The 23,072-nt window shown below is 34.9% G+C and overlaps 1 protein-coding gene across 6 annotated transcripts in view; it reads left to right on the top strand.

Annotated features, from left to right (window-relative positions):
- Nucleotides 1–23,072, top strand: part of CNKSR2 (connector enhancer of kinase suppressor of Ras 2) — a 297,838-nt gene that overhangs the window by 211,621 nt on the left and 63,145 nt on the right. For all 6 annotated transcript variants that reach the window (XM_036270511.1, XM_036270512.1, XM_036270514.1 and 3 more), the window contains 4 exons: nucleotides 9,725–9,773; nucleotides 15,367–15,539; nucleotides 18,229–18,302; nucleotides 18,589–18,660. In XM_036270511.1, coding sequence (XP_036126404.1) covers nucleotides 9,725–9,773; nucleotides 15,367–15,539; nucleotides 18,229–18,302; nucleotides 18,589–18,660 — 368 coding nt within the window. The remainder of the gene's footprint in view (nucleotides 1–9,724; nucleotides 9,774–15,366; nucleotides 15,540–18,228; nucleotides 18,303–18,588; nucleotides 18,661–23,072) is intronic.

Raw genomic sequence — 23,072 nt, 5'->3', positions numbered from 1 at the left:
TCAGTGACTTAACTATAGTTGTAGAGCTGGAATGAAGACTGGAATATAGAGAAATAGATGTCAGGTCTCCTTATTCTTATTACAGCGTTGCTCCGTGGTACTGTGGATTCCATTCTTGCTGAAACATAAATATTTGAAGTGTATAACTCTAACTGGTATATTGAGAATAGCCTGGAGGGGCTAGGTATAAGTGTGAAAGCAGGGAGACAAGATAGGATCCGGTCGATTCAATGAGAGATGATAGCAGCCTAGCCCTGGGCTGCTCAAATGGAAGTGTTGAAAAGGGGTTGGAGTCTGGATATGTTTTGTAGAGAGAATGGACAAGATGCACTGACAGATTGCATATGAGATGCCATAACTTATAGTGTCAGTGACTTGCACACGTTGGTGGTCGGTAACTTTGATTCATGCTTTCAACAGATTATTATATGTCAAGTCCTGTGCTGGGAGCTAAGTATAAAGTGGTGAGCTGAGCAGATGGATTCTGCCTTTGTAGAAACTAATGCAGCAGTTAAAACCCACTTGAGAAATTGAACCAAATAATTTTAAGGCATTACATAATAATCAGGAGTGTATCAGGTGAAAAATTGCATAACATGATGAATCAGCTCCAAGATATTTCTCTTGTGTAAAAAATTAGTGGAAAAGCAGACTTACCTTATCTGGATCACTGATTTCATCAGTATTGATATAGGGTTTTAAAATTGCACTAAGTTCAATTAACACTGTCAATAGGGTTGGAATAAAATGTGATTGCAGTCCTGTCCTTGTCTAACTTGGCTGAGCTTTATTACCTTTCTGCACCTTAGTTTGTATTGCATTTGCAAAATTAAAATGCTAACATGAGCCTTCCTCTCAGGAAGATACCATGATTAATAGTTGCCCCCAAACCAGCAAATCTTTTTTAATCCACAGATTAATATAAATTTCTAATTAAAATACAGTTGAAAAAGCATGAAAATTGGAGGTTCTTAAGATGTTATTGGTTTGAATTATCTCCATTAACATAAAAGTGTTATTCTTAATATCTTTCTGTTTTATAGAATCCTTTCTTTCCACATAGCCAAGTGATTACTTCATATGTCACAAGAGGTTTGCATAAATGGATGTCTTCCTGCCAGAAGCAGTTTTTCTCTTTTCTCACATTGTTACTATGACTGCAGAATACATCCTTGGGAGGCAGTACTGCACACAGTGGGTAGAACAGGTTTTGTCATTGACAGAACTGGGTTTGAATTTTGACTCTGCCACTACCTGTGTGGTCCTGAGGGAGTTGTTTATGCATTCTGTCTCAACTTTCAGTTCTTTAAAATGGGATTAATGATAACCACTTTAAGGTTTTATTGTAAGAATTAAGATTGATAACTGATTGAAAGTGACTGATACTGTGCCTGACACATAAGCCCTCAGTAAATGATAATTATTATGATTCAGGAATGACAGTTCCTATTTCCCAAGGATGGTGATTCTTGTTCCCCTCATAACTAATCACCGCTAATCACTCCTCTTTTTCCTGCCTTACTACTTCATAGAAAAGGGGGAATCACCTTATGGGATTCTGTATAAGATTCAACCACCTCCTTCCTTCAGAATCTAATCTAATACAATATTCTTGTGATGAATATTGACTCTGTCCAAACTAATGAGTTTGACTGACCTTCTCTAAATTCCCCTCAATTACTGCATTTTTGTTCTTATATGGCTGCTAATTTATTAGCATAATTATTGTTTCTTAAAGCATACTTATTTATTTTTTAGTGTGTTTAGAGCCATTTTCAGTCAGTATAAAGTCAGGTTAACTTCATTGACAGAATACAGAGCAACCTCACCCCACTGTACTGAAAGACCCGGTGTGAATGCAGTGCCTCATCGTCATCCCCTGAGCTCAGAGTTTCTCTCTCATGCAACAGAATGGGCAAGACCACCACCAACAGCAAACTTATTCAATTATATGCTGTTGTTTCTTGTAAATGAAAGATCCCTTGATTTAATATTTATTCCCATTAGCATCTTGCCCTGCTTGCTCATACTAAGACTTTTTTCCTGCTGACATACAATAATTAGAAAGTAAGGGAAAATACCTTCCTTTGTGAATCATTTAAATCTCAAAGACCTTTGGTTTATGTGTTTATTAAAAAATTAAATATATGAAAGTGGCTATCATTTTTCCCAAGTGTTTCAAATTGCTAAGCACCTTCTTTTCTAATGCATAAGGAATAAGTGATTGGTTTGACTAGTCACTGAAGAAATCTTGGAACTTTGCAGAAAATTACAGTAAGAGGAAGTTGCTATGTTGCAACAAGAGAGTATTTTGATTGCAAATTTTTCCATAAGTGTGGCAATTTGAAACTTGAGAAGAATTTAATAGTAGCTGAGCTTTCAAAATATAACACAGAAACTGTCATTTTCTTCCACAATTAAAATAAGTGCTTCTGAAAGTTTCAGGATAAGAATGACCCAAATTACCCTCCCCCACACTTCCTCATCCAGAAGAGGGGGGTGGGAATGGAGTTTGAACAGAACATCTGTGGACAAAATGAAAGACAAATGGTCTTTTCAGGCAAATGTCTGAAAAAGAGATCTTTTATAGCCAAACAGAATACCATTGCATGCATTGCCATGGTTAAGAAGAGGATCAACAATACTTTCAAATGGCCTTTTATTTTAGCATATTCTATTTTTATGGATAGAATTATGATTTCAACACATCTATTCATAATTCATCATATAATTATTTTCATAAATATCTTTTGACACAGATTTAATGTACTTTAGCCAGCCACATCTTGAATTCAAATTTGAACTATTAAGTGCACTAAGACAATCCCAGTGTAATATTAAGGGAAGTTGGATAAAAAGGAATTTTTAATTATCTACTAAAACAAATGTCCTACTAAAGAACAGAACTTTTAGTAATATTCTGTACATGGATTATTGGAGAAAAGACACCTGGCTTGTTTGTTGTCTGCTAAAGGACTTTTTCATGTTAAAACAGTCAGCTAATTAAGACTACATTCTGTGCTCTTTACTGATGGTTTATTTAACTCTTATACATTCAACCAGTATTTATTGAGCATCTCCTCTGTACTAGGCCCCATTCTAGATAGAAGATAAAACAGTGAATAAAATAGACAGAATTCCTCTTCTTTCATGCAGTTATATTTGGAAGGGAAGCCAGGCAATAAACAAGAAATATAAATACTTTTGAAAATGCTAAGTGCTAAAGAGAGAAATAAAGCAGGGAAAGAAAACAGGAAGCATCGAGGGCAATGAGGATAACAATTTTAGATAGGGAAGGCTGGGAAGAATTTACTAAAAAGGAAACATTTTGGTTAATGACCTGAAAGAGGTAAGAGAGTAAGCTGCAGCAATATCTGGGCAAAGGATATTTCAGACAGAGGGAACAGGAGAGTTAAAGGGCCTAAGATGGTACTATACTTGGCATGATCTAGGAATAGAAAGTATAGCTGGAGCAAAGTTAATAAGAGTAGGGACAGGAGGCAAAGATAACAGGGGCCAGGTCATACAGGGCCCTCAAGGTCATTGGAAGGATTTGGGCATTTATTCACAGTGAGATAAGAAGTCATTGGAGAATTTGTATAGAGGAATGATGTTATTCTAATCATATTTTCGAAGGATCACCCTGGCTTTCATGTTAAAAATAGAGGAGGTAAGAGCAGAGATAGGGAGAGCAGTGAGAGATATTTCAGTAATTCAGGTGAGGGTTGGTGGTAGCTTAGAAAAGGGTGCTAGCAGTAGAGGTAGTAAAAAAAAAAAGTTATGTGAACATATTTCAAAGATGGAGCTGATACAGCTTGCTGGTGGATTGGCTATGGGATGCAAGAGGGGGAGAAAGACTCTAAGATTCTGGATGTAAGCCTGTGAGGGGGAGATGAAATTACCATTTGCTAAAGTATAAAAGACTAGGAGAGGAGCAAATTTAGTTGATGGGTGGTGACATTCATAAGCTCAGATTTGTGTACATTATATCTGTTTAGTAAGGCAGCCCGCAGCTCAGCCCAAAAGTCCTGGCTAATCATATGAATTCATAAATTGCTAAAGATCGGAATTTATAGACCTTCCTAGAGAGGAAGTTCAAAGAACTTTTATACAGATGCTCACTACGATAAACAGAAAGTACTAGTGAAGATACTAGATTTTATTGAATGATTATTTAGGAAATAAGATAAAAATACATTTTTCAAGGGAATTGACCTTCATAAATGCTTACAAAAGGAATCTATTTTTAGTTGTCAACAAACATTATGAGCTTATGCTTTAAATTCACACACACACACACATACACACACACACACCCCTACCCTAAACACATAAAAAGACAGGATCATGGTAAAAAAAAATAATAATAAAAATCTAGTCTCCAAGGACCAGAAGAAAGAAAAAAAAGTCTAGTGGTAAATGGAAACTAAAGCCACATACCTGATAGGCTCTGAGTCCAGAAAGAGGTAGAGATGACTAGGAGTCTACTGTAATGGTTATCTGAGAACAAATGGACCACAGCTATGTTGGAAAACCAAAGGTTGACTCACTGGATGAAACCAACAAGAAAGGCAAACAGAGTTTCCTCACCCATCAGTAAGGAAGTTGAATGGAGATGCTAATGACCAAAGCTATGACTTATATAAAGGTGATTTTTTTAACTACTAAATGAAAATTATGGGAAATTCACAAAAGCTATTAACATAAAATTTTAGATAACAGGATGATTAACAGCAGTAGATATTCAAAAGAGCCAATACCAACTAGACACCTGGATGTGTAAAAATACAGTCAGTGAAATAAACACTATAGATAGGATAAACTTCATACTGCATACAGTCAGAAAGAAAATTTGGAAATTGGAAGATGGCAAAATGAATTTACATAAAAAGCTTTGCAAAAATATGAAAGGATAAAAATTTTAAAAATATGAAGCTATTTTGTATACATGGGTGATAAATCAAGAGGTGCCAACAACATATGTCTAGAGAAAAAAGGACTGGTAAAGACCATTTGAAGAAATAATGCCTGTGAATTTTCAGAATTAAAGAAATAATGCCTGCAAATTTTCAGAATTAAAGAAATAATGTCTTCAAATGCAACAAAAAATACAACACAATGAATGCTAAATATCATTTATTAAAATAAACTATAATGTAGACATTATAGTGCAATTTCAGAATATCAGGGATAAAGAGAAAAATATTTTAAAAGCTACAGAGACTAAAGACAAATTATAACAAATGACAGACTAGCTACAGATGTCTTAAGAGCAACAATAGATGCCAAAAGACAACAAAGTAACCCTGGCCAGTTTGGCTCAGCGGTTGGAGCGTTGACCTGTGAACCAGAGAGTCCTGGGTTCAGTTCCCACTAAGGGCACATACCTCACTTGCAGTTTGTCCCCGGCCCCAATTGGAGTCATGTGGGTGGTGACTACTTGATGTGTCTCTCTCACATTGATGTTTCTCTCTCTTCCTCCCTCTCTCCCTCCCCGCTCTATCTAAAGATAAATGCAAAAATGTCCTCGGGTGAGGATAAAAAAAAAATACAACAAAGTAAAATATTCAAATTGCTGAAAGTTATTCTCAACTCTAAATTCTATACCCAGCTAAGCTATTATTCAAAAGTAAAGGATTTTTATATTTTCAAACATAAAAACCTAGTAGAGTTCACTACTCACAGACTGCTATGAAAACACTTCTAAAGGATAGACTTCCTTGAGCATGAACCTGGAAGGAGAATGATCTGAAGCTAATAAGAAAAATATAGAAATAGCCTAGCCCGGGTGGCTCTGTGGTTGAGCATCGACCCATGCACCAAGAGGTTGCTGGTTTGATTCCCGGTCAGGGCACATGCCCAGGTTGTGGGCCAAAACCCCAGTGGGGGGCATGGAGGAGGCAACCAATTAATGTTCTCTCTCATTGATGTTTCTATCTCTCCCTCTCCTTTGCACTCTTTCTAAAATCAATAAAGAAACAATTTTAATATAGAAATAAAATACATTATAAAATTTCATTCTCATAAGAAAAACATTCATTATTTTGCAAGTAAAGACTCCAGGCATCTGTTTTCTAGTTAGTCATAGCACCTTATATGATCTCCTGTATTGTCTATTATGCTCATGTGTGTGCTCTTAATGTTTTGCTGTTATTAAATTTTTCATGATATTCAAAACTGAAAATATTATAGTGATTAAATATCCATCATTCAGAATAAATAATTCCTTTAGTTTGACTAGTAAAGACTACATAGGATTATAAATTTGCACCTCAGGGGCACTTAATCACACTGTTACTGATATGAGGAAACCTTCACTATTAGGAGCTTATTTATGTGTGTGTGAATACTGAACAATTTCTAATATAAGTTTGCAAGGACTATTTCGCTAATAAGGCTGTTTCAGGGGTCCCCAAGATCACCCACATGTTTGGTAATTCTCTAGAAAAACTCATAAGACCTATAGTTCTACCCACAGCTAAGATTTATTACAGTGAAATAGCAAGGATATACAACCACATCAGTAGGGAAAAAAGAAACCCATGGCATCTGGAGAAATTGACATGCAGGCTTTCTATGAATGCACCCTCCCTCCCTCCTTCCCTCCCTCCCTCCTTCCCTCCCTCCCTTTCTCTTCTCTTCTCTCTTCTCTTCTCTCTCTTCTCTCTCCTCTCCTCTCCCTCCTCTCTCCCTCCCCTCTCCTCCCCTCTCCACATCATGCAGAGTGTATTCTCCCCGCAGAAGCAAAAAGGCAGTCACATACATCAAGTGTCTATGTCCAGGGAAGCCCATTAATAAACCAGCATCCGCCAGGCTGGTGTAGCTCAGAGGTTGAGCACTGACCCATGCACCAAGAGGCCACTGGTTCAATTCCCGGTCAGGGCACATGCCCAGGTTGTGGGCCAAATCTCCAGTGGGGAGCATGCAGGAGGCGGCCAATCAATGTTCTCTCTCATCAATGTTTTTAACTCTCTATCCCTCTCCCTTCCTCTCTCTAAAATCAATAAAGAAAAGAAAATTTTAAAAATTAAAAACCAGCATCTAAGGCTTTTCTTGGATTTATCACATAGGAACCTCCTGCACAACAAAGATAAAAATTCCAGAACCTCGCCCTGGCCGGTCTGGCTCAGCGGTTAGAGCATCGGCCTGCGGTCCTGAGAGACCCGGGTTCGGTTCCCGCTAAGGGCATGTACTTCGGTTGCAGTTTGTCCCCGGCCCTGGTTGGTCGTGCGGGTGGCAGCCACTCGATGTGTCCCTTCACGTCGATGTTTCTGTCTCTCTCTCCCTTCCTCTCTCTCCCTCCCACTCTATCTGTACAAAAAAATGGAAAAATATCCTCAGGTGAGGATAAAAAAAAAAAAAAAATTCCAGAACCTCAAAAGGAAAACAGGTGTTTAGTCTCCAGGTGGGCAAAACCGCCTTATCTCTTAGGGAAGCTTTATGTCGGTATAGGACCAGCCAACTTCCCAGGTGCCAGCCACGGGTCCACCTTGAAAGCAGGCCCTTCTGAGATAGTAGTTTCAGGTCTGCTATAGTAATTCTTTTTCACACGGAGACCTAATTCCTTGCCTGTAGTTTTCATTGTTTTTCCTGTTACTTTCAAAAGCATATAAATTCAATTACATGATTTTAATTAATATTCAGTTATAACTTTCATTTTAGAAAATGTTACATCACTTGGAAAAATGATGAAATTTCTCTTAAGATAATTGCATTGTAATATTTATGATATTTACAAGAGACATCTAAGGCTTTGCTTCTTTGAATGATGGATAAATCTATATTGTGTGCCTAGGAGATCTTAAGTTTCAACAATATGTACACTGATTATACTCTGTAATCACATCAGTTAAAAAGAAAACCTGGAGAGCATAAAATATGCTTTTGTGTAGCATTTAAGGTAGACCTCCAAGTTCTAAAGAATAGCATGCAAAAAGCATAGGAAGTATATTATATAACTCAATTCTTTCAAGCTGTCTGTTATCCATGTAGCTTCCTAAAAAACAAACCACCCTCATCTTTGTCATTTTTAAAAATAATGAGCTGTAAAATCATAATGATTACTTGTGGAAACACAAAAGGAAAATAGAAACCCAATCAGTAATTTTACGGCCAAACAATTTAGGGAAAATAACTATATGTAAATTAACTATACTTAAGCGCACTAGCCTGAGTTATTATTTGAGTTATTATTTTGAAGTGGAGTGCACTCAAGAAAATCAACACAGCATAATGTGTTTTATCTTTTATGCTTTCTCTCAAAAATTGTGAATTTCTGTAGCCATGGATCCTGCAAAGATTTACATGCACACACACACACATTGCTTTGACACGTGGGTGATTATTTCTGGGTTACACTGTATGGCAGCAAATTATCTGATCGTTATCTTTAGGGTTGGTATCCATTCATAACATATTCATGAAAATTATGTTAACTATATGCAAACACAGAAAACTTTTATGAAAGTACACTATTATTGTTATTTTATGAGCAAAGATGCTAAATAAGAAAGTATGTCACAGAATGCAAATGTAGTATATAAAACCAAGACCAGTGAATTTTATGTAAACAAAATTCAATTGCCTCTTATAGACATACCTTTGTGAAGAAAAAGAAGAACCTGTTACCTAAAATTCATCTGAAAGATTATCTGTGAATTAAAATTACACATGCTATCTCTGCACCCTGTTAGCTAGCTAATCATATGAACATATTTAATCTTATTGCACAGTGGACAATATAGCTTAGTAAACTGTCTGACTGGAACCAGCAACATACAGTCATTAATTGAAGGCTTGTCGATGCAGTTGTGGGTTTTTCTATTAAAACATTAAGCTATTCCAGCACTTAGCATGGAGTAAACAGACAGGTTTAACTGAGATATTTGTTTAGCCAGGGAAATATGATGCTGGAAGCGTGATTCAAGAGAATTATTATAATAATGTCCTATGGAAATCAAGTGGAAAAGAAATATAAAGGCACAAAAATGTGGTGAGGTCAATGAATTGGATGTCTCAAAGGAAAGTTTTCTAAAATTGTTGAGTTGGGGGTATTAAACTATGTAAAACATAGGTAATGGAGGCAGTGGTTAGAGTATGCTTAAGATATATGGTCATGGTGGTGGATAGGTAGCCAAGGAACGGAGAAATAAAGATCGCTGGTGATGAGGGACTGAAGAGCCACAATGCTGACATCCCCTACATGAAGATTAGTCAGCAATAATAGTGAGAGAAGTAGATGTGAGACAAAAATAATGATCCAAGTGCTGAAATATTTAGTGACTGAGGAGGAGTACATAGAAGATCAGTAGGTGATGGTGGCGTATATAATAGAATGAAATTCTAAGGAACAAGAAATAGTCATATTTGCCTGCTTACTTAATAAAAGTTTTGTGAGAATCAAATGAGATGTTGACAGGGAATGCACAATAAACCCCTTTTAAAGTTACAAAATAAGAGCCCTTAGTTTCACCACTGTTTTATGCCCTGATTTCTTTGCTACAAAATAAAGACTATAATAATATCCTCTCCTGCTTCCCAGGAGATTAGAAAGTTGAGTGGCATGATATATATGAAATTTTTCAGGCTTTGGAAAAAGAAAGTAATTTCTCTGACCAGGTTTCAGAGTCATTGTTCAGCTCATGAAGAGTCCTGCGCACCATGATGGTGTTCCAGATACCATTCTTCCCTATCAGATAACATTCTTCCCTATCTTTGATTTCAGACATTTCAGCAGTCCTCTCTGCAGCATAAGTCAAAGAAGAAAAACAAAGGTAAGAAAAGGAAATGAAATGAAACATCTGCCTGCTTGGTTTCCACTGTGATGATCACCAGCACACTTTACCCATCCTCTCTTGTCTGAGACCAGTGTGGTTTAGAAAAGCATGGTCCCCTAACTAACACTGCCAAGAAAGACCAACTTCACCTTCAGGTCAATTGTGATACAAGGTGCCTTTTACCAAAAAAAAAAAAAAATGGTCTCGACAGTTTTTGAGACTGGGATTACACACTTCTTTTTTTGTTTGTCCATGTTTTTAATTTTATTTTTAAATTACAGTTTACATACAATATTATTCGGTATTAGTTTCAGGTGTACAGCATAATGGTTAGACATATACTTTTACAAAGTGGTCCCCCCAATATTTCAAGTTCCCACCTGGCACACAGTTCATAGTTATTTCAGTATTATGGACTATTTTCCCTATGCTGTACTTTACATCCCTGGGACTATTTTGTAACTATCAATTTGTAGTTCTTTATTCCTTCATCTTTTTCACCCAGCCGCCCCCCCCCCCAATCCCTCCTCTCTGGCAAGCATCAGTCTGTTTTCTGTATTTATGAATCTGTTTCTGTTTTGTGTGTTTATTTATTTTGCTCTTGCAATTTCACATATACAGGGGTAGGCAAAAGTAGGTTTACAGTTGTGCATATAAAAAGACATGCAGGTTGTGATTATTACAATAGCTTTATTAACTCAAAAGAATGTTACAATTCATCTGTAAACCTACTTTTTCCAACCCTATGCATGAAATTATATGGTATTTGTCTTTCTCTGTCTGACTTATTTTACTTAGCATCATGCCCTCTAGGTCCATCAATGCTGCTGCAAGGGTAAGATTTCATTCTTTTTTATGGTCAAGTAATATTCCATTATATATATATAATCTCACCACTGTTTTATCCACTCCTCTGTTGATGGACACCTGGGTTGCTTCCACATCTTGGCTATTGTAAATAATGCTGTAATGAACACAGGGGCGCATATATTCTTTTAAATCAGTGTTTTGGATTTCTTTGGATTTATTCCCAGAAGTGGAATCTCTGGGTCATAAGGCAGTTGCATTTAAAAATTTATTTTTATTTTTTAGAGTATTACAGATGTTCCCCATTTTCCCCCCTTCTGCCCCCTCTACCCAGCTCCAGCCCAACCTCAGGCTTTCACCACACTATTGTCTGTGTCTATGGGTTCTGCATGTATGTATGTAAGTTCTTTGGTTCATCTCTTCCCGCCCGGCCCCTCCTTCCCTCTGAGTTCTGTCAGTCTGTTCCTACATCCTTTTCCCTACATCCTCACTAGCACTTGTTGTTTGTTGATTAGTTGATGGTAGCCACTCTGGCAGGTATGAGGTGTTATTTCATTATGGTTTCAATTTGTATTCCTCTGATGATTAATAATGTTAAGCATCTTTTCGTATGCCTATTGGCCATCTGTATGTCCTCTTAAGAGAAGTGTCTTTTCAAGTCCTCTGCCCATTTCTAATTAGTTTGCTAGTTTTTTTTCATTCCTTATCAGATGTATCAGTAGCATATATCTTCTATCACTCAGGATGTTGCCTTTTTGTTTTGTTGATGGTTTATTTTGCTGTGTAAAAATTTTTTAGTTGGATGTAGTTCCACTTGTTTATTTTTGTTTATTTGTTTGTTCCCTTGCCTGGAGAGGTATGTCAGAAAAAAAATATCACTAAGGGAAATGTCAGAGATTTTACTGGCTATGCTTTCTTTGGGGAGTTTTATGGTTTCGAGTCTTACATTTAAGTCTTTAATCTATTTTGAGTTTATTCTAGTATTTGGTGTAAGAAGGTAGTCTAGTTTCATTTTATCACATATATCTGTTATTTTTTCCCAATGTAATTTATTGATTACACTGTCCTTATCCCATTGTATGTTCTTGCCTTTCAATTTGTATGATTTTGTTATAGATTACCTGAACATATAAGTGTGGGTTTATTTCTGGGCTCTGTATTCTATTCCATTGATCTATATATGTGTGTTTTATGCCAATATCATGCTGTTTTCATTACTATAACCTTGTAGTATAGTTTCATATCAGGTAGTGTGATACCTCCATCTTTTTCTTCTTTGTCAAGGTTGTTGTGGCTATTTGGGGTCTCTGTGGTTCCATATAAAATTTTTAATTATATGTTCTAGTTCCAGTTTTTAAAAATGCCATTGAAAATTTGATAGGAATTTTGTTGAATCTATAGATTCCTTTGGGTAGTATGGACATTTTAACTATGTTAATTCTTTCCATCCATGACCATAGGATATACTTCCATTCATATATATCTTCTTCCTTTGTTGTCTTACAATTTTCTAAGGACAGGTTTTTACCTCCTTGGTTAAATTTATTCTTAGGTATTTTTGATGCAATTGTAAATGGGATGGTGTTCTTAGTTACCCTTTCTGATCATTTATTATTGGTGTATAAAAATGCAATCTATTTTTGAATATTTATTTTGTATCCTGCTACTTTACAGAAGTCATTTATCAGTCCTAGTAGTTTTTGGTGGAATCTTTAGGGCTCTCTATATACAGTTTCATGTCATCGGCAAATAATGACAGTTTTACTTCTTCCTTTTCAATTTGTATGCCATTTATTTATTTTTGTTATTGTTGTTGTTTAATTGTTGTGGCAAGGACTTCATGTGTTTGTTTGATCTTTAGTTTTTTTCTTGTAATTTATTTCTAGTTTCATACTATTGTCATTGGAGAAGATGCTTAATATGATTTCAATCTTTTAAAATTTATAGAGTGTTGTTTTGTGGACTAACATGTGGTCTACCCTGAAAAATGCTCCATGTGAACTTGAAAAGAATATGTAAGCTTTGGGCTGAAATGCTTTGAAAATATCCATTAAGTTCATCTTTCATTTATGGCCACTCTTTCTTTGTTGATTATCTATCTGGAAGATCTATCCATTGATATCAGTGAGTTCTTGAAATCCCTTACTATGACTATATTACTGTTGGTCTCTCCCTTTATGTCCATCTAATTTGCTTTATATATTTAGGTGCTCCTATACTGGGTTCATAAATGTTTTCATGGGTTATATCTATCCTCTTATTGTATTGACCCATTTATCATTATGTAGTGTCCTTCTTTGTCTCTTATATAGCCTTTGTTTAAAAGGCTGTTGTATTTTTCTAATAGAAGTATTGCTATTCCAGCTTTTTATTTATTTCATTTATTTTCATTTGCATGAAATATTTTTTTCAGCCCTTTCCTTTCAGTCTGTATCTATCTTTTGATCTGAAGTGAGTCTCCTATAGAAAGCCTATATATGGGTTGTGTTTTCTTATGCATTCAACTACTCTGTGCCTTTTGATTGGAGTATTTAATCTAATTACATGTGAAGTGATTATTGATAGGTACATATTTATTGTCATTTTCTTATATATCTGTATATTCCTTTTTTTTCCTTCCTCTTAAAGAGCACCCTTTAACATTTCTTGTAATACTGGTTTGGTGGTGATGAACTCCTTTAGCTTTTTCTTGTCGGGAAGCTCTTTATTTTTCCTTCAATTTTAACTGATAGCCTTGCTGGGTAATGTAGTCTTGGTAGTAGGTCCTTGTTTTTTATCACTTTGAATATTTCATGCCAGTCCCTTCTGGCCTGAAATGTCTCTATTGAGAAAGCAAGTGACAGTTTTATGGGAGCTCTATTATAGGTAACTGTCTTTCTCTTGTTGCTTTTAAGATTCTCTATCTTTAACTTTTGCCATTTTACTTATGATATGTCTTGATGTGGGCCTCGTTGGGTTTTTTGTTTGAGACTCTGCACTTCCTGGACTTGCGTATCTTTTTTATTCACCAGGTTAGGGAAGTATTCAGTCATTATATTTAAAGTATGTTATCAATCCCTTGTGCTCTATCTCTTCTTCTCGTACCACTGTGATGCAAATGTTGTTACATTTCATTTTGTCCCAAAGGTCCCCTAAATTATCCTTTTTTTTAATTCTTTTTTTTTTCTTTTCTCTGTTCTGATTGAGTGTTTTCTGTTACCTTGTCTTTCAAATCACTGAATTGATCCTCTGCTTTATCTAACTTGATATTGATTCCTTCCAGTGTATTTTTCATTTCAGATATTATATTCTTCATTTCTGACTGTTTTTTTAATGGTTTCTGTATCCTTTTTGTATACTTACTATCTCTTTGTTTAAGTTCTCACTGAATTCATCCATTCTTCCCCTAAGTTCCTTGAGCTTCCTTAAAACCATTGTTTTGAACTCTGTATCTAGAATACTGCTTGCCTCCACTTCTTTTAGTTCTTTTTCTGGATGTTTTTCCTACTCTTTTATTATTATTTATTTATTTTATTTATTTTTTTAATTAATTAATTTATTTTTGTTATAGATGTTTCTCCTTTTTCTCCCACTGATTCCCCTCTCCCCCTCCCTCCCCGCCCTGTTCCCAGCTTTGTTATCCATGTTCAGTGTTCATGCATACATGCATATAAGTTCTGTAGTTTATTTCTCCCCCACCACCCTCTCTTCTGGGGATTGTCAGTCTGTACCCCACTTCCACATCTCTGGGACTACCCCATTCCTCAGACTGTTATTTTCATTATATTCCACTAATAAGTGAGATCATATGATACTGTCTTTCTCTTTTTGGCTTGTTTCACTTAGGATGACACTTTCCAGGTCCCTCCATGTCTTCTCAAAGGATAAGATATCTTTCTTTCTTTCTTACAGCTGCATAGTATTCCATTGTGTATAGGTACCACAGCTTTTTTATCCATTCATCTACTGATGGACATTTGGGCTGTTTCTAGATCTTAGCTATTGTAAATAGTGCTGCTACAAACATGGGGGTACATATATTCTTTCTGATTGGTGTTTCGGGCTTCTTAGGGTATCTCCTACCCCTTCATTTGGAGCATGTTGTCTCCCCAGTTTGGCTACCACTCTGTATTTTTTTCCTGTGTATTAGGTAGATCTGCCCAGGGTGAGTGGCTGTGAACAAGATTTTGTGCACCAACCCTTTAAGAGTGTGCCTGGATTTTAGCAGTCTCAAGTCTGCAAACGAAACCCCCAGTCATTTTCACAGCAGATGTTATGTGGAACCCTCTTCCCTACACTGGTGTTTCAGGCTGGGGAGCCCAGCATGGAGTTGAGACACTTCGCTCCTCAGAGGGAAACCTTTGCAGCTGAGATATTCTTCCAGATTCTTAACCACCACATGTGGGTGCAGAAACAGCCCTTTTCACATCTCTGCCCTTTCTACCGATCTTGATGTGGCTTCTTTTGTAAATCCTTAGTTATAAGACTTCAGTTCAGCCAATCTTCACATGGTTATTCAGATTTCTTGATTTATAATTTAGTTGTAATTCCGATTTGGTCCTGGGAGGAGGTGAGTGTAACTGGCACCTTAGATTGGATTACTCATTTGTAATTAAATTGTATGTCACTTATGTGAGGGAAATTGTATTAAAGATTTCCATATTTTTTTTATTCTGGTACAGTGTGAAAATAAGAATTTTTAAGGTTAAGAACCCAGACTAATTTTTTTGTGATTTATAAATTAATCTTCTATCTTTACACTTGTATAAAATTTAAAGAGCATTTTTCCCACTATTATCTTTAGGTCCTTTAGCTGGCAAGAGCAAAAGACGAATTTCTTGCAAAGATCTCGGCCGTGGTGACTGTGAGGGTTGGCTTTGGAAAAAGAAAGATGCAAAGAGTTATTTTTCACAGAAATGGAAGAAATATTGGTTTGTCCTGAAGGATGCATCCCTATATTGGTATATTAATGAGGAGGTAAGACAAAGCACATTTTGTTTTCCCATTCATTCCCTATCTTTAACCGAAAGAATCACCATTTTGAGACATATTTTTAAAATCATGTAATTACCTCAAGTTAATTCAGGAGACTTCTGCTAGTTATTTTTCATAAGAAAACTATTTAAGACTTCTTAAAATGCTGGCATTTTGGGGTTCTGTAAAGATAGTTGTGTTGTTTATTCTAATGTAGCTACATATCTGAAACACAGGTAAAGTTTTATATATCTAATTAAAAATACCAAGCCAATTAGAGAAGTAGCTTAATTGAAATGATTATATATGGAAATTTGATACAGATTTTTAAATGTCTTGTTTTGTTCAGTTTTAAATTGTTTTTCTGTGTGTGTGTGTGTGTGTGTGTGTGTGTGTGTGTGTGTAAGGGAGGAAGTCTTTTAGTAATTTTAGTAAATTAGTATCACCAGAATTTATTTCAGCTTTTCTTTAAAAACTGAACTGGTAGACTGGGTTTGAAAATCCGCAAATATTCATCTTATTTGGCACTTGGGGTTGGTGTGTGTGTGATACATTTAAATTGTTTTTATGATTTCCTGTCTTATTTGTAGTACACAGATTTATATCCAGAGTAGTTATTTTACAACTTATCACATATCACTACAGATACACAAGAATATACCTTACTCATTGATATTCCCTTTACACTACATTTTCTTTTATTCCTTTGCCATAGCCATCTATCAGTTCACCTTATTAAGTTTTTTAACAATATTTTCCATATTATCCTGTTTTCTCAAAAAAATGTACATGGTTTAATGCAGTATGCTGGCTTAATAGTCTTCTATGAATACTATCAAGTTATAACATTATTCAATTTGCATTTGAATTTTTGAAATGTAGTTTAAAATTATGATGCCTATGATTATAACATCTAGTATATAGAGAATTTAGTGTTCCCTAGACAAGCTGTGTTATTTATATTATATTTGGTTATGTTTAAGAGAGTAGACTTAACACTGCCTGAGTTACTGTGCCAAATTTTCCATATCTGCAAAAATGGGAGTAATACTAGTACCTAGCTCACTGGGTTCGCATATGGATGAAATGAATCAATGCACTTACACCAATGCCTGGTACATACTAAGTACTCAATAAACATATGCTATTAGTAACATTTTTTAAATTGACATCTTATTTCAATTGTGAAATCTTGAATTACTATTTTGCTATTTAATATAAATGTCTATATTATCTATATAGAAGGGTTTGATGATTTACTGTACTTTTGATATTTTTTCTGCAAATCAAATAATTACGTCTTATTTTAGATATAGTAAACAAATCATAATTTTACCTACATTTTTATTTAGTGTATATATACACTTTATATGCCAATTAAGCATTATCAAAATATAGTGTTCTCTCTGTCTCTTTTTATTTTAAGGTCATCTGTAGATTTGTCAGCTGAGTGATAAATTATATTTTATCTTTCACAGTTTAAGTGATAAAAAAAATATATTGTGGTCCCTTTTTATTGAACAGTAGCTAAGTTTCAATCAGAGAATTATTGTTACTGTGTTAGCATTGTGAGAGGTGAGTGAATAATTCCATAGCATACATTCCAAGAAATACTCCGTGTGACTTTTTTAGAAGAAAATGTAACAGTTTCTTTTCATATCATTATGGGAAATAATAACTACCTCCAAACTACTTAAAATTATTCTGAATTTAAACATTTTACATTAAAGTAAAATGTAAAACAAGGTAAAAAATCAGGATAACAAGGGAAATTGAAGTTGAGAAAAGAGATTTTAAGTTTTACATATAAACATACATACACAGTAAAATAATTGAGATTCTATTTTTTCTTTGAGATAATAAATGAGGATTTAATTTTATTTGAACTTGAGATATAAGAAGCCATGAACTGATACAGCACAGATCAAATTTTGGGAGAGTAAAAGTCTGAGGAGCTTAATCATGAGCATGAAAGTGACAACAATGAAAGGGTTTGGCCAGAAGCAGTCTTAGCATAGTTTGAATAATATGTATCTAATGTAAGATTTTGAATAATACTTCTATCTTATATTTTCATCCCTCATTAGAGATCAGAGCATTTTATGGATTTCATTTAATTTTCCAAGTGAAAACTAACCTTTATATATAGTACATATACCAAGTCAGATATGTGAAGATTAAATTACACTATTTCATTTATAAAATCTTGAACACAAAAAATAATTATTTAATTCAGGTGTGATAGATTTTTTGGAGGCAGAAAAGGAATTGAGTTAGTAAACTTCCCTGTATTTTACATCTGAACATTAAAGTAATAGAAAATTGTGAATTGTAAATGTAGACTAAAGTTATTTTATATTACAAAAGTATATATACATTCATATTAGAAAATTACTTATAAAACATGTTTCACTTGGAGAATTAAATAATTAATTTTCTTTCTTCATTTTAATGTAAAAATGATTTTTTAAATGTTCTGTATGTATTTTAATTTGTAGTATTCAAAATTTTCAAAGCATACTTTTAACTTAATAGAATATAAGAGATAAGAGTGGAATTCTAATCCCTAAAATGTCAAATTTAAGAAATTAAATTCTCAGATTTATTACTATAGATATTTGAAGCCTAATTATATAATATCAGCTTCAAACCTTTGTATATAATATCCTAAACAAGAGTGTTACCTCTTTAGGATGAGAAAGCAGAAGGATTCATCAGTCTGCCTGAATTTAAAATTGATAGAGCCAGTGAATGCCGCAAAAAATAGTAAGTTCATTTTATTTGGGGAAAGGGAAAAAGGGGAACAATTTTTTAAAACTTTTCTAGCTTTTAAATTATGGGTTGCTTGTCTAATGCTTTCAAATTGAGGTAATAAGAAAGCATTTTGTGGGGAGAAAATTGGATTTTTTACTGATTTCTGTCATCATGGCAGAAGCATTATATATGTGAACTCAGGTTACATTGTTGAGGTAATTTTACCCATTAAAATGATTACATTCTAATGTATTTTCCAATTCGAAATAAAATAAATGTACTTTGTTTTCTTTTGCAGTGCATTCAAAGCCTGTCATCCTAAAATCAAAAGCTTTTATTTTGCTGCTGAGCATCTTGATGATATGAACAGGTAAAGTGTACTTAAATTTCAAAGTTATTACAAAGTTAGTAGGGCTTAGAAGTTTGAATTTCCACATTAATACTTGGAGAATGTCACCAAAGTTTCTAGATCCAAAAAGTTTAAAATAAAATATAGACATACCTAATTTTAAAGAACAGCGTCTAAAAAGTCAAAGTAAATTCATTGACTGTCAAGTTTAGCAAAAATGTGCCAGAATCCATATATAGGCCAAAAAGGAAAAAAAAAAATACTGCAAATAAGAAAATAATTTTTTAAGTCCATTTCAAGAATTACGTCCTGAAATTTATTTCTGGGTGCGAGAAAAAGAAACCCACCAAAAAAGCTGACTTTCCTAGTGCTGAGTATTTATGACAGAAGATCCCTCTCTGTAATTAATGCCTAAGCAAAGTTAGCATTTCTTTCTGTCACCTTTCTTCTATCTCTGGGCAGAATTATACAGCCAAGTGATTAGATGGCTACATGTTTATATGGTGACCCTGCAAAAAAATTTTTTTTCATCATCTACAACATTCTGCTTTGTGTTTCTACTTTAGCTTTTACAAATTTGATCCATTCTTCCTTTCCTTTCACCTCTTACTTTACTAGATATGTAAAATTGGATTAAAGATGCCAAATTTTCCCCTTTATAGGTCTTCAGCAGGAAGAACATATTATATATATAACCTGCTGACAGTTAAGGAGGTTATATATAGTGGTCAAGAGCATCGACTTTGGAACCAGACTGTCCAAATCCCAGCTCTCCTACTTACTATTCTGTGACATGGGACATAGAACTTGACCTCTCTATGCTACTATTAACCCTTTTTTAAAATGTAGATAATAACCATTTCACCTATAGGACTTTTATGAAGAACACATAAGCACACATAAAAGCCTACTAAATTGTAAGTGCTATAAAATATTTGCTAGCAATATGGATTCATTTTATATACTTTGGGCTCTTTCCTCATTTACCTTTCTTTATGTATCTCTAAATAATTGGTATCCAGTATTTTTAACCACAAAATTGTGCAGCTTCATAAATGTTCTTGGACACACTAAACGAACACTTAATGTGCATTTTTTATCCATCTATCCATTTTCCTTTTGGGGGTGGGGTATAATTTAGAGTTAATTTTGTTCTTTGACACTTGGGAGTATAGGCATGGTTTTTCCAAAGCAAAGATATGAATACAAGGAAATAGCAAAGAAAGGTATTGGGGATAGTTGATAAAACCTTTCACTATTGATAAGAGAAATGAGCCTTTCATGTGTTTTCATAATATTTTCTTTTTTTAATTGTTGAAAGTATTACAGATGTCCCTCTTTTTCCCCATTGACCCCCTCCTTCCTATTCCCACCCCCCTCCTTCTTTCCTCAACCTAATGTCTGTGTTCATTGGTTGTGCATATATGCATATAAGTTCTTTGGTTTATCTCTTCTCACCCCTCCCACCCCCTTCCCTCTGAGATTTGTCAATCTATTCCCTACTTTCATGACTCTGGATCTATTTTGATCAACAGCTTATTTTGTTCATGATATTCCATAAAGAAATGAGATCATGTGGTACTTGTCTTTCTCTGACTGGCTTATTTTGCTTAGCATAATACTGTCCAGGTCCTTCCATGCTGTCTCAAAGGATAAGAAATCTCTCTGTCTTACAGCTACATGGTATTCCATTGAGTAAATGTACCACAGCTTTTTTTATCCACTCATATACTGATGGGCACCTGGGCTGTTTCCAGATCTTAGTAAGTGTAAATAGCACTGCTATGAACATAAGGGTGTGCATATTCTTCCTGATTGGTCTTTCAAACTCCTTAGGATATATTACGAGAAGTGAGATCACTGGGTCAAATGGCAGTTCAATTTTTAATTTTTCGAGGAAACACCATATTGTTTTCCATAGTGGCTGCACCAGTCTGCATTCCCACTAGCAGTGTACTAGAGTCCCCTTTTCTCCACATCCTTGCCAACACTTGTTGTTTGAGGATTTGTTGATGGCAGCCATTCTGGCAGGTGTGAGGTGATATCTCGTAGTCACTTTAATTTGTATCGCTCCGATGACTATGGATTTGTATGTCCTGTTTGGAGAAGTGTCTGTTCAGGTCCTCTGTCCATTTTTTAATTGGATTGTTTGTCTTCCTTTTGTTGAGTTCTATGAATACTCTAAATATTGTGGGTATTAACCCCTTATTCGATGTATCTTTGGCAAATATGTTCTCCCAGAAGTGGGTTCCCTTTTCATCTTGATGCTGGTTTCGTTTTCTGTGCAGAAGTTTTTTGAGTTCCATGTAGTCCCATTTACTATTTTTTTCCTTTGTTTCTCTTGCCCTAGGCAATGTATCAGTGAAAATTCCACTACCTATGACGTCTGAGATTTTTCTGCCTAAATTTTCATCTAGGATTTTGATGATTTCATGGGTTACATTTAAGTCTTTTATTCATTTTGAGTTTATTCTTGTGTGTGGTGTAAGTCAGTGGTCTAGTTTCATTTTTTTTCCATGTAACTGTCCAGTTTTCCCAACACCATTTATTGAAGAGACTGTCTTTTCTCCATTGTATTGTCTTGCCTTCTTTGTCAAGTATTAATTGTGATACTGTCTTGGGTCAATGTCTGGGTTCTCTGTTCTGTTCCATTGATCTATATGCCTGTTCTTGTGCTGGTACCAGGCTGTTTTGGTTACAATGGCTTTGTAGTATAACTTGATATCTGGTATTGTGATCCCTCCAACTTTGTTCTTTTTTTTTCAAGATTGCTGTGGCTATTTGGGGTCTTTTATGGTTCCATATAAACTTTTGGAGTATTTGTTTTAGATCTGTGAAATGTGTCATTGGTACTTTAATGAGGATTGCATTGAATCTGTAGATTGCTTTAGTAGTATGAACACTTTAAAGATGTTGATTTTTCCAATCCATGAACATGGTATATGTTTCCACTTTTTTATATCTTCTTCTATTACTTTTCTCAGTGTCCTGTAATTTTCTGAGAATAAGTCTTTTACCTCCTTTGTTAAGTTAATTTCTAGGTATTTTGTTGTTGCCATGATAAATGGGATTGTTTTTTAGTTTCCCTTTCTAAGTGTTCATTATCGGTGTATAAGAATGCCGTCAATTTCTGGATGTTAATTTTGTATCCTGCCACTTTCCCAAAATCGTTTATTAAATCTAGTAGAGTTTTGATGGAGTCTTTAGGGTTTCTGTGTACAATATTATGTCATCTGTGAATAATGACAGTTTCACTTTCACCTTTCTGATTTGGATCTCTTTTATGTTTTATTTTTTCTTGTCTAACTGCTGTGGCTAAGACTTCCAGTACTATGTTAAATAAGAGTGGTGAAACTAGGCGTCCCTGTCTTGTTCCTGTTCTTAAGGCAAATACTTTTAGTTTTTGCTCATTGAGTATGATGTTAGCTATAGGTTTTTCATATGTGGCCTCTATTATGTTGAGATATGATCCCTCTATTCCCACATTGCTGAGTGTTTTTATCAGAAATGGTTGCTGGATTTTGTCAAATGCTTTTTCAGTGTCTATTGATATAATAATATAATTCTTATCTTTCATTTTGTTTACGTAGTATATCACATTTATTGATTTGTGAATATTGTAGCAGACATGCATCCCTGGGATGAATCCCACTTGGTCATGGTGAATAATTTTTTTTAATATATTGCTGGACCTGACTTGCTAATATTTTGTTAAGGATTTTGGCATCTGTGTTCATCAGGGATATTGGCCTGTAGTTTTCTTTCTTTGTAGTGCCTTATCTGGTTTTGGAATTAGGATTATGTTGGCCTCATAAAAAGAGTTTGGAAGTCTTCCTTCTTCTTGGATTTTTTGGAATAGTTTGAGGATATTGGGTGTTAGATCATTGAATGTTTGGTAACACTCCCCTGTGAAGACTTCTGGAATCTGGCTTTTGTTTGCTGGGAGTTTCTTGATTACATCTTCAATTTCCTTAGTTGTTATTGGTCTGTTCACGTTTTCTCTCTCTTGTCGGTTCAGTTTTGGGAGACTGTGTGATTCTAGAAATTTGTCAATTTCTCCTAGGTTGTGCAATTTGTTGGCGTATAATTGTTCATAGTATTTCTTAACAATTCTTAGTATTTCTGTGGTGCCAGTTGTTACTTCTCTTTTGTTTCTGATTTTGTTTATTTAGATCCTATCTCTTTGTTTCCTGGTGAGTGTGACTAAAGGTTCATCAATCTTGTTTATCTTTTTTTTTTAATGTTTTTTATTTCTTTATTGATTTTAGAGAGAGAGGGAGAGGAAAGCGATAAAAACATTGATGAGAAAGAATATCAATTGGTCACCTCCTGCATGCCCCCCACTGGGGATTGGGCCTACAACCTGGGCATGCGCCCTGCCCAGGAATTGAACTGGCAATCTCTTGGTGCATGGGTCAATGTTCAACCACTGA

This window comes from Molossus molossus, unplaced genomic scaffold, assembly GCF_014108415.1.
Source record: "Molossus molossus isolate mMolMol1 unplaced genomic scaffold, mMolMol1.p scaffold_m16_p_2, whole genome shotgun sequence".
NCBI classification, from domain to species: Eukaryota; Metazoa; Chordata; class Mammalia; order Chiroptera; family Molossidae; genus Molossus; species Molossus molossus.
Note: the sequence above shows the minus strand (reverse complement) of the source record. Positions and strands in the feature narration are given on the sequence as shown.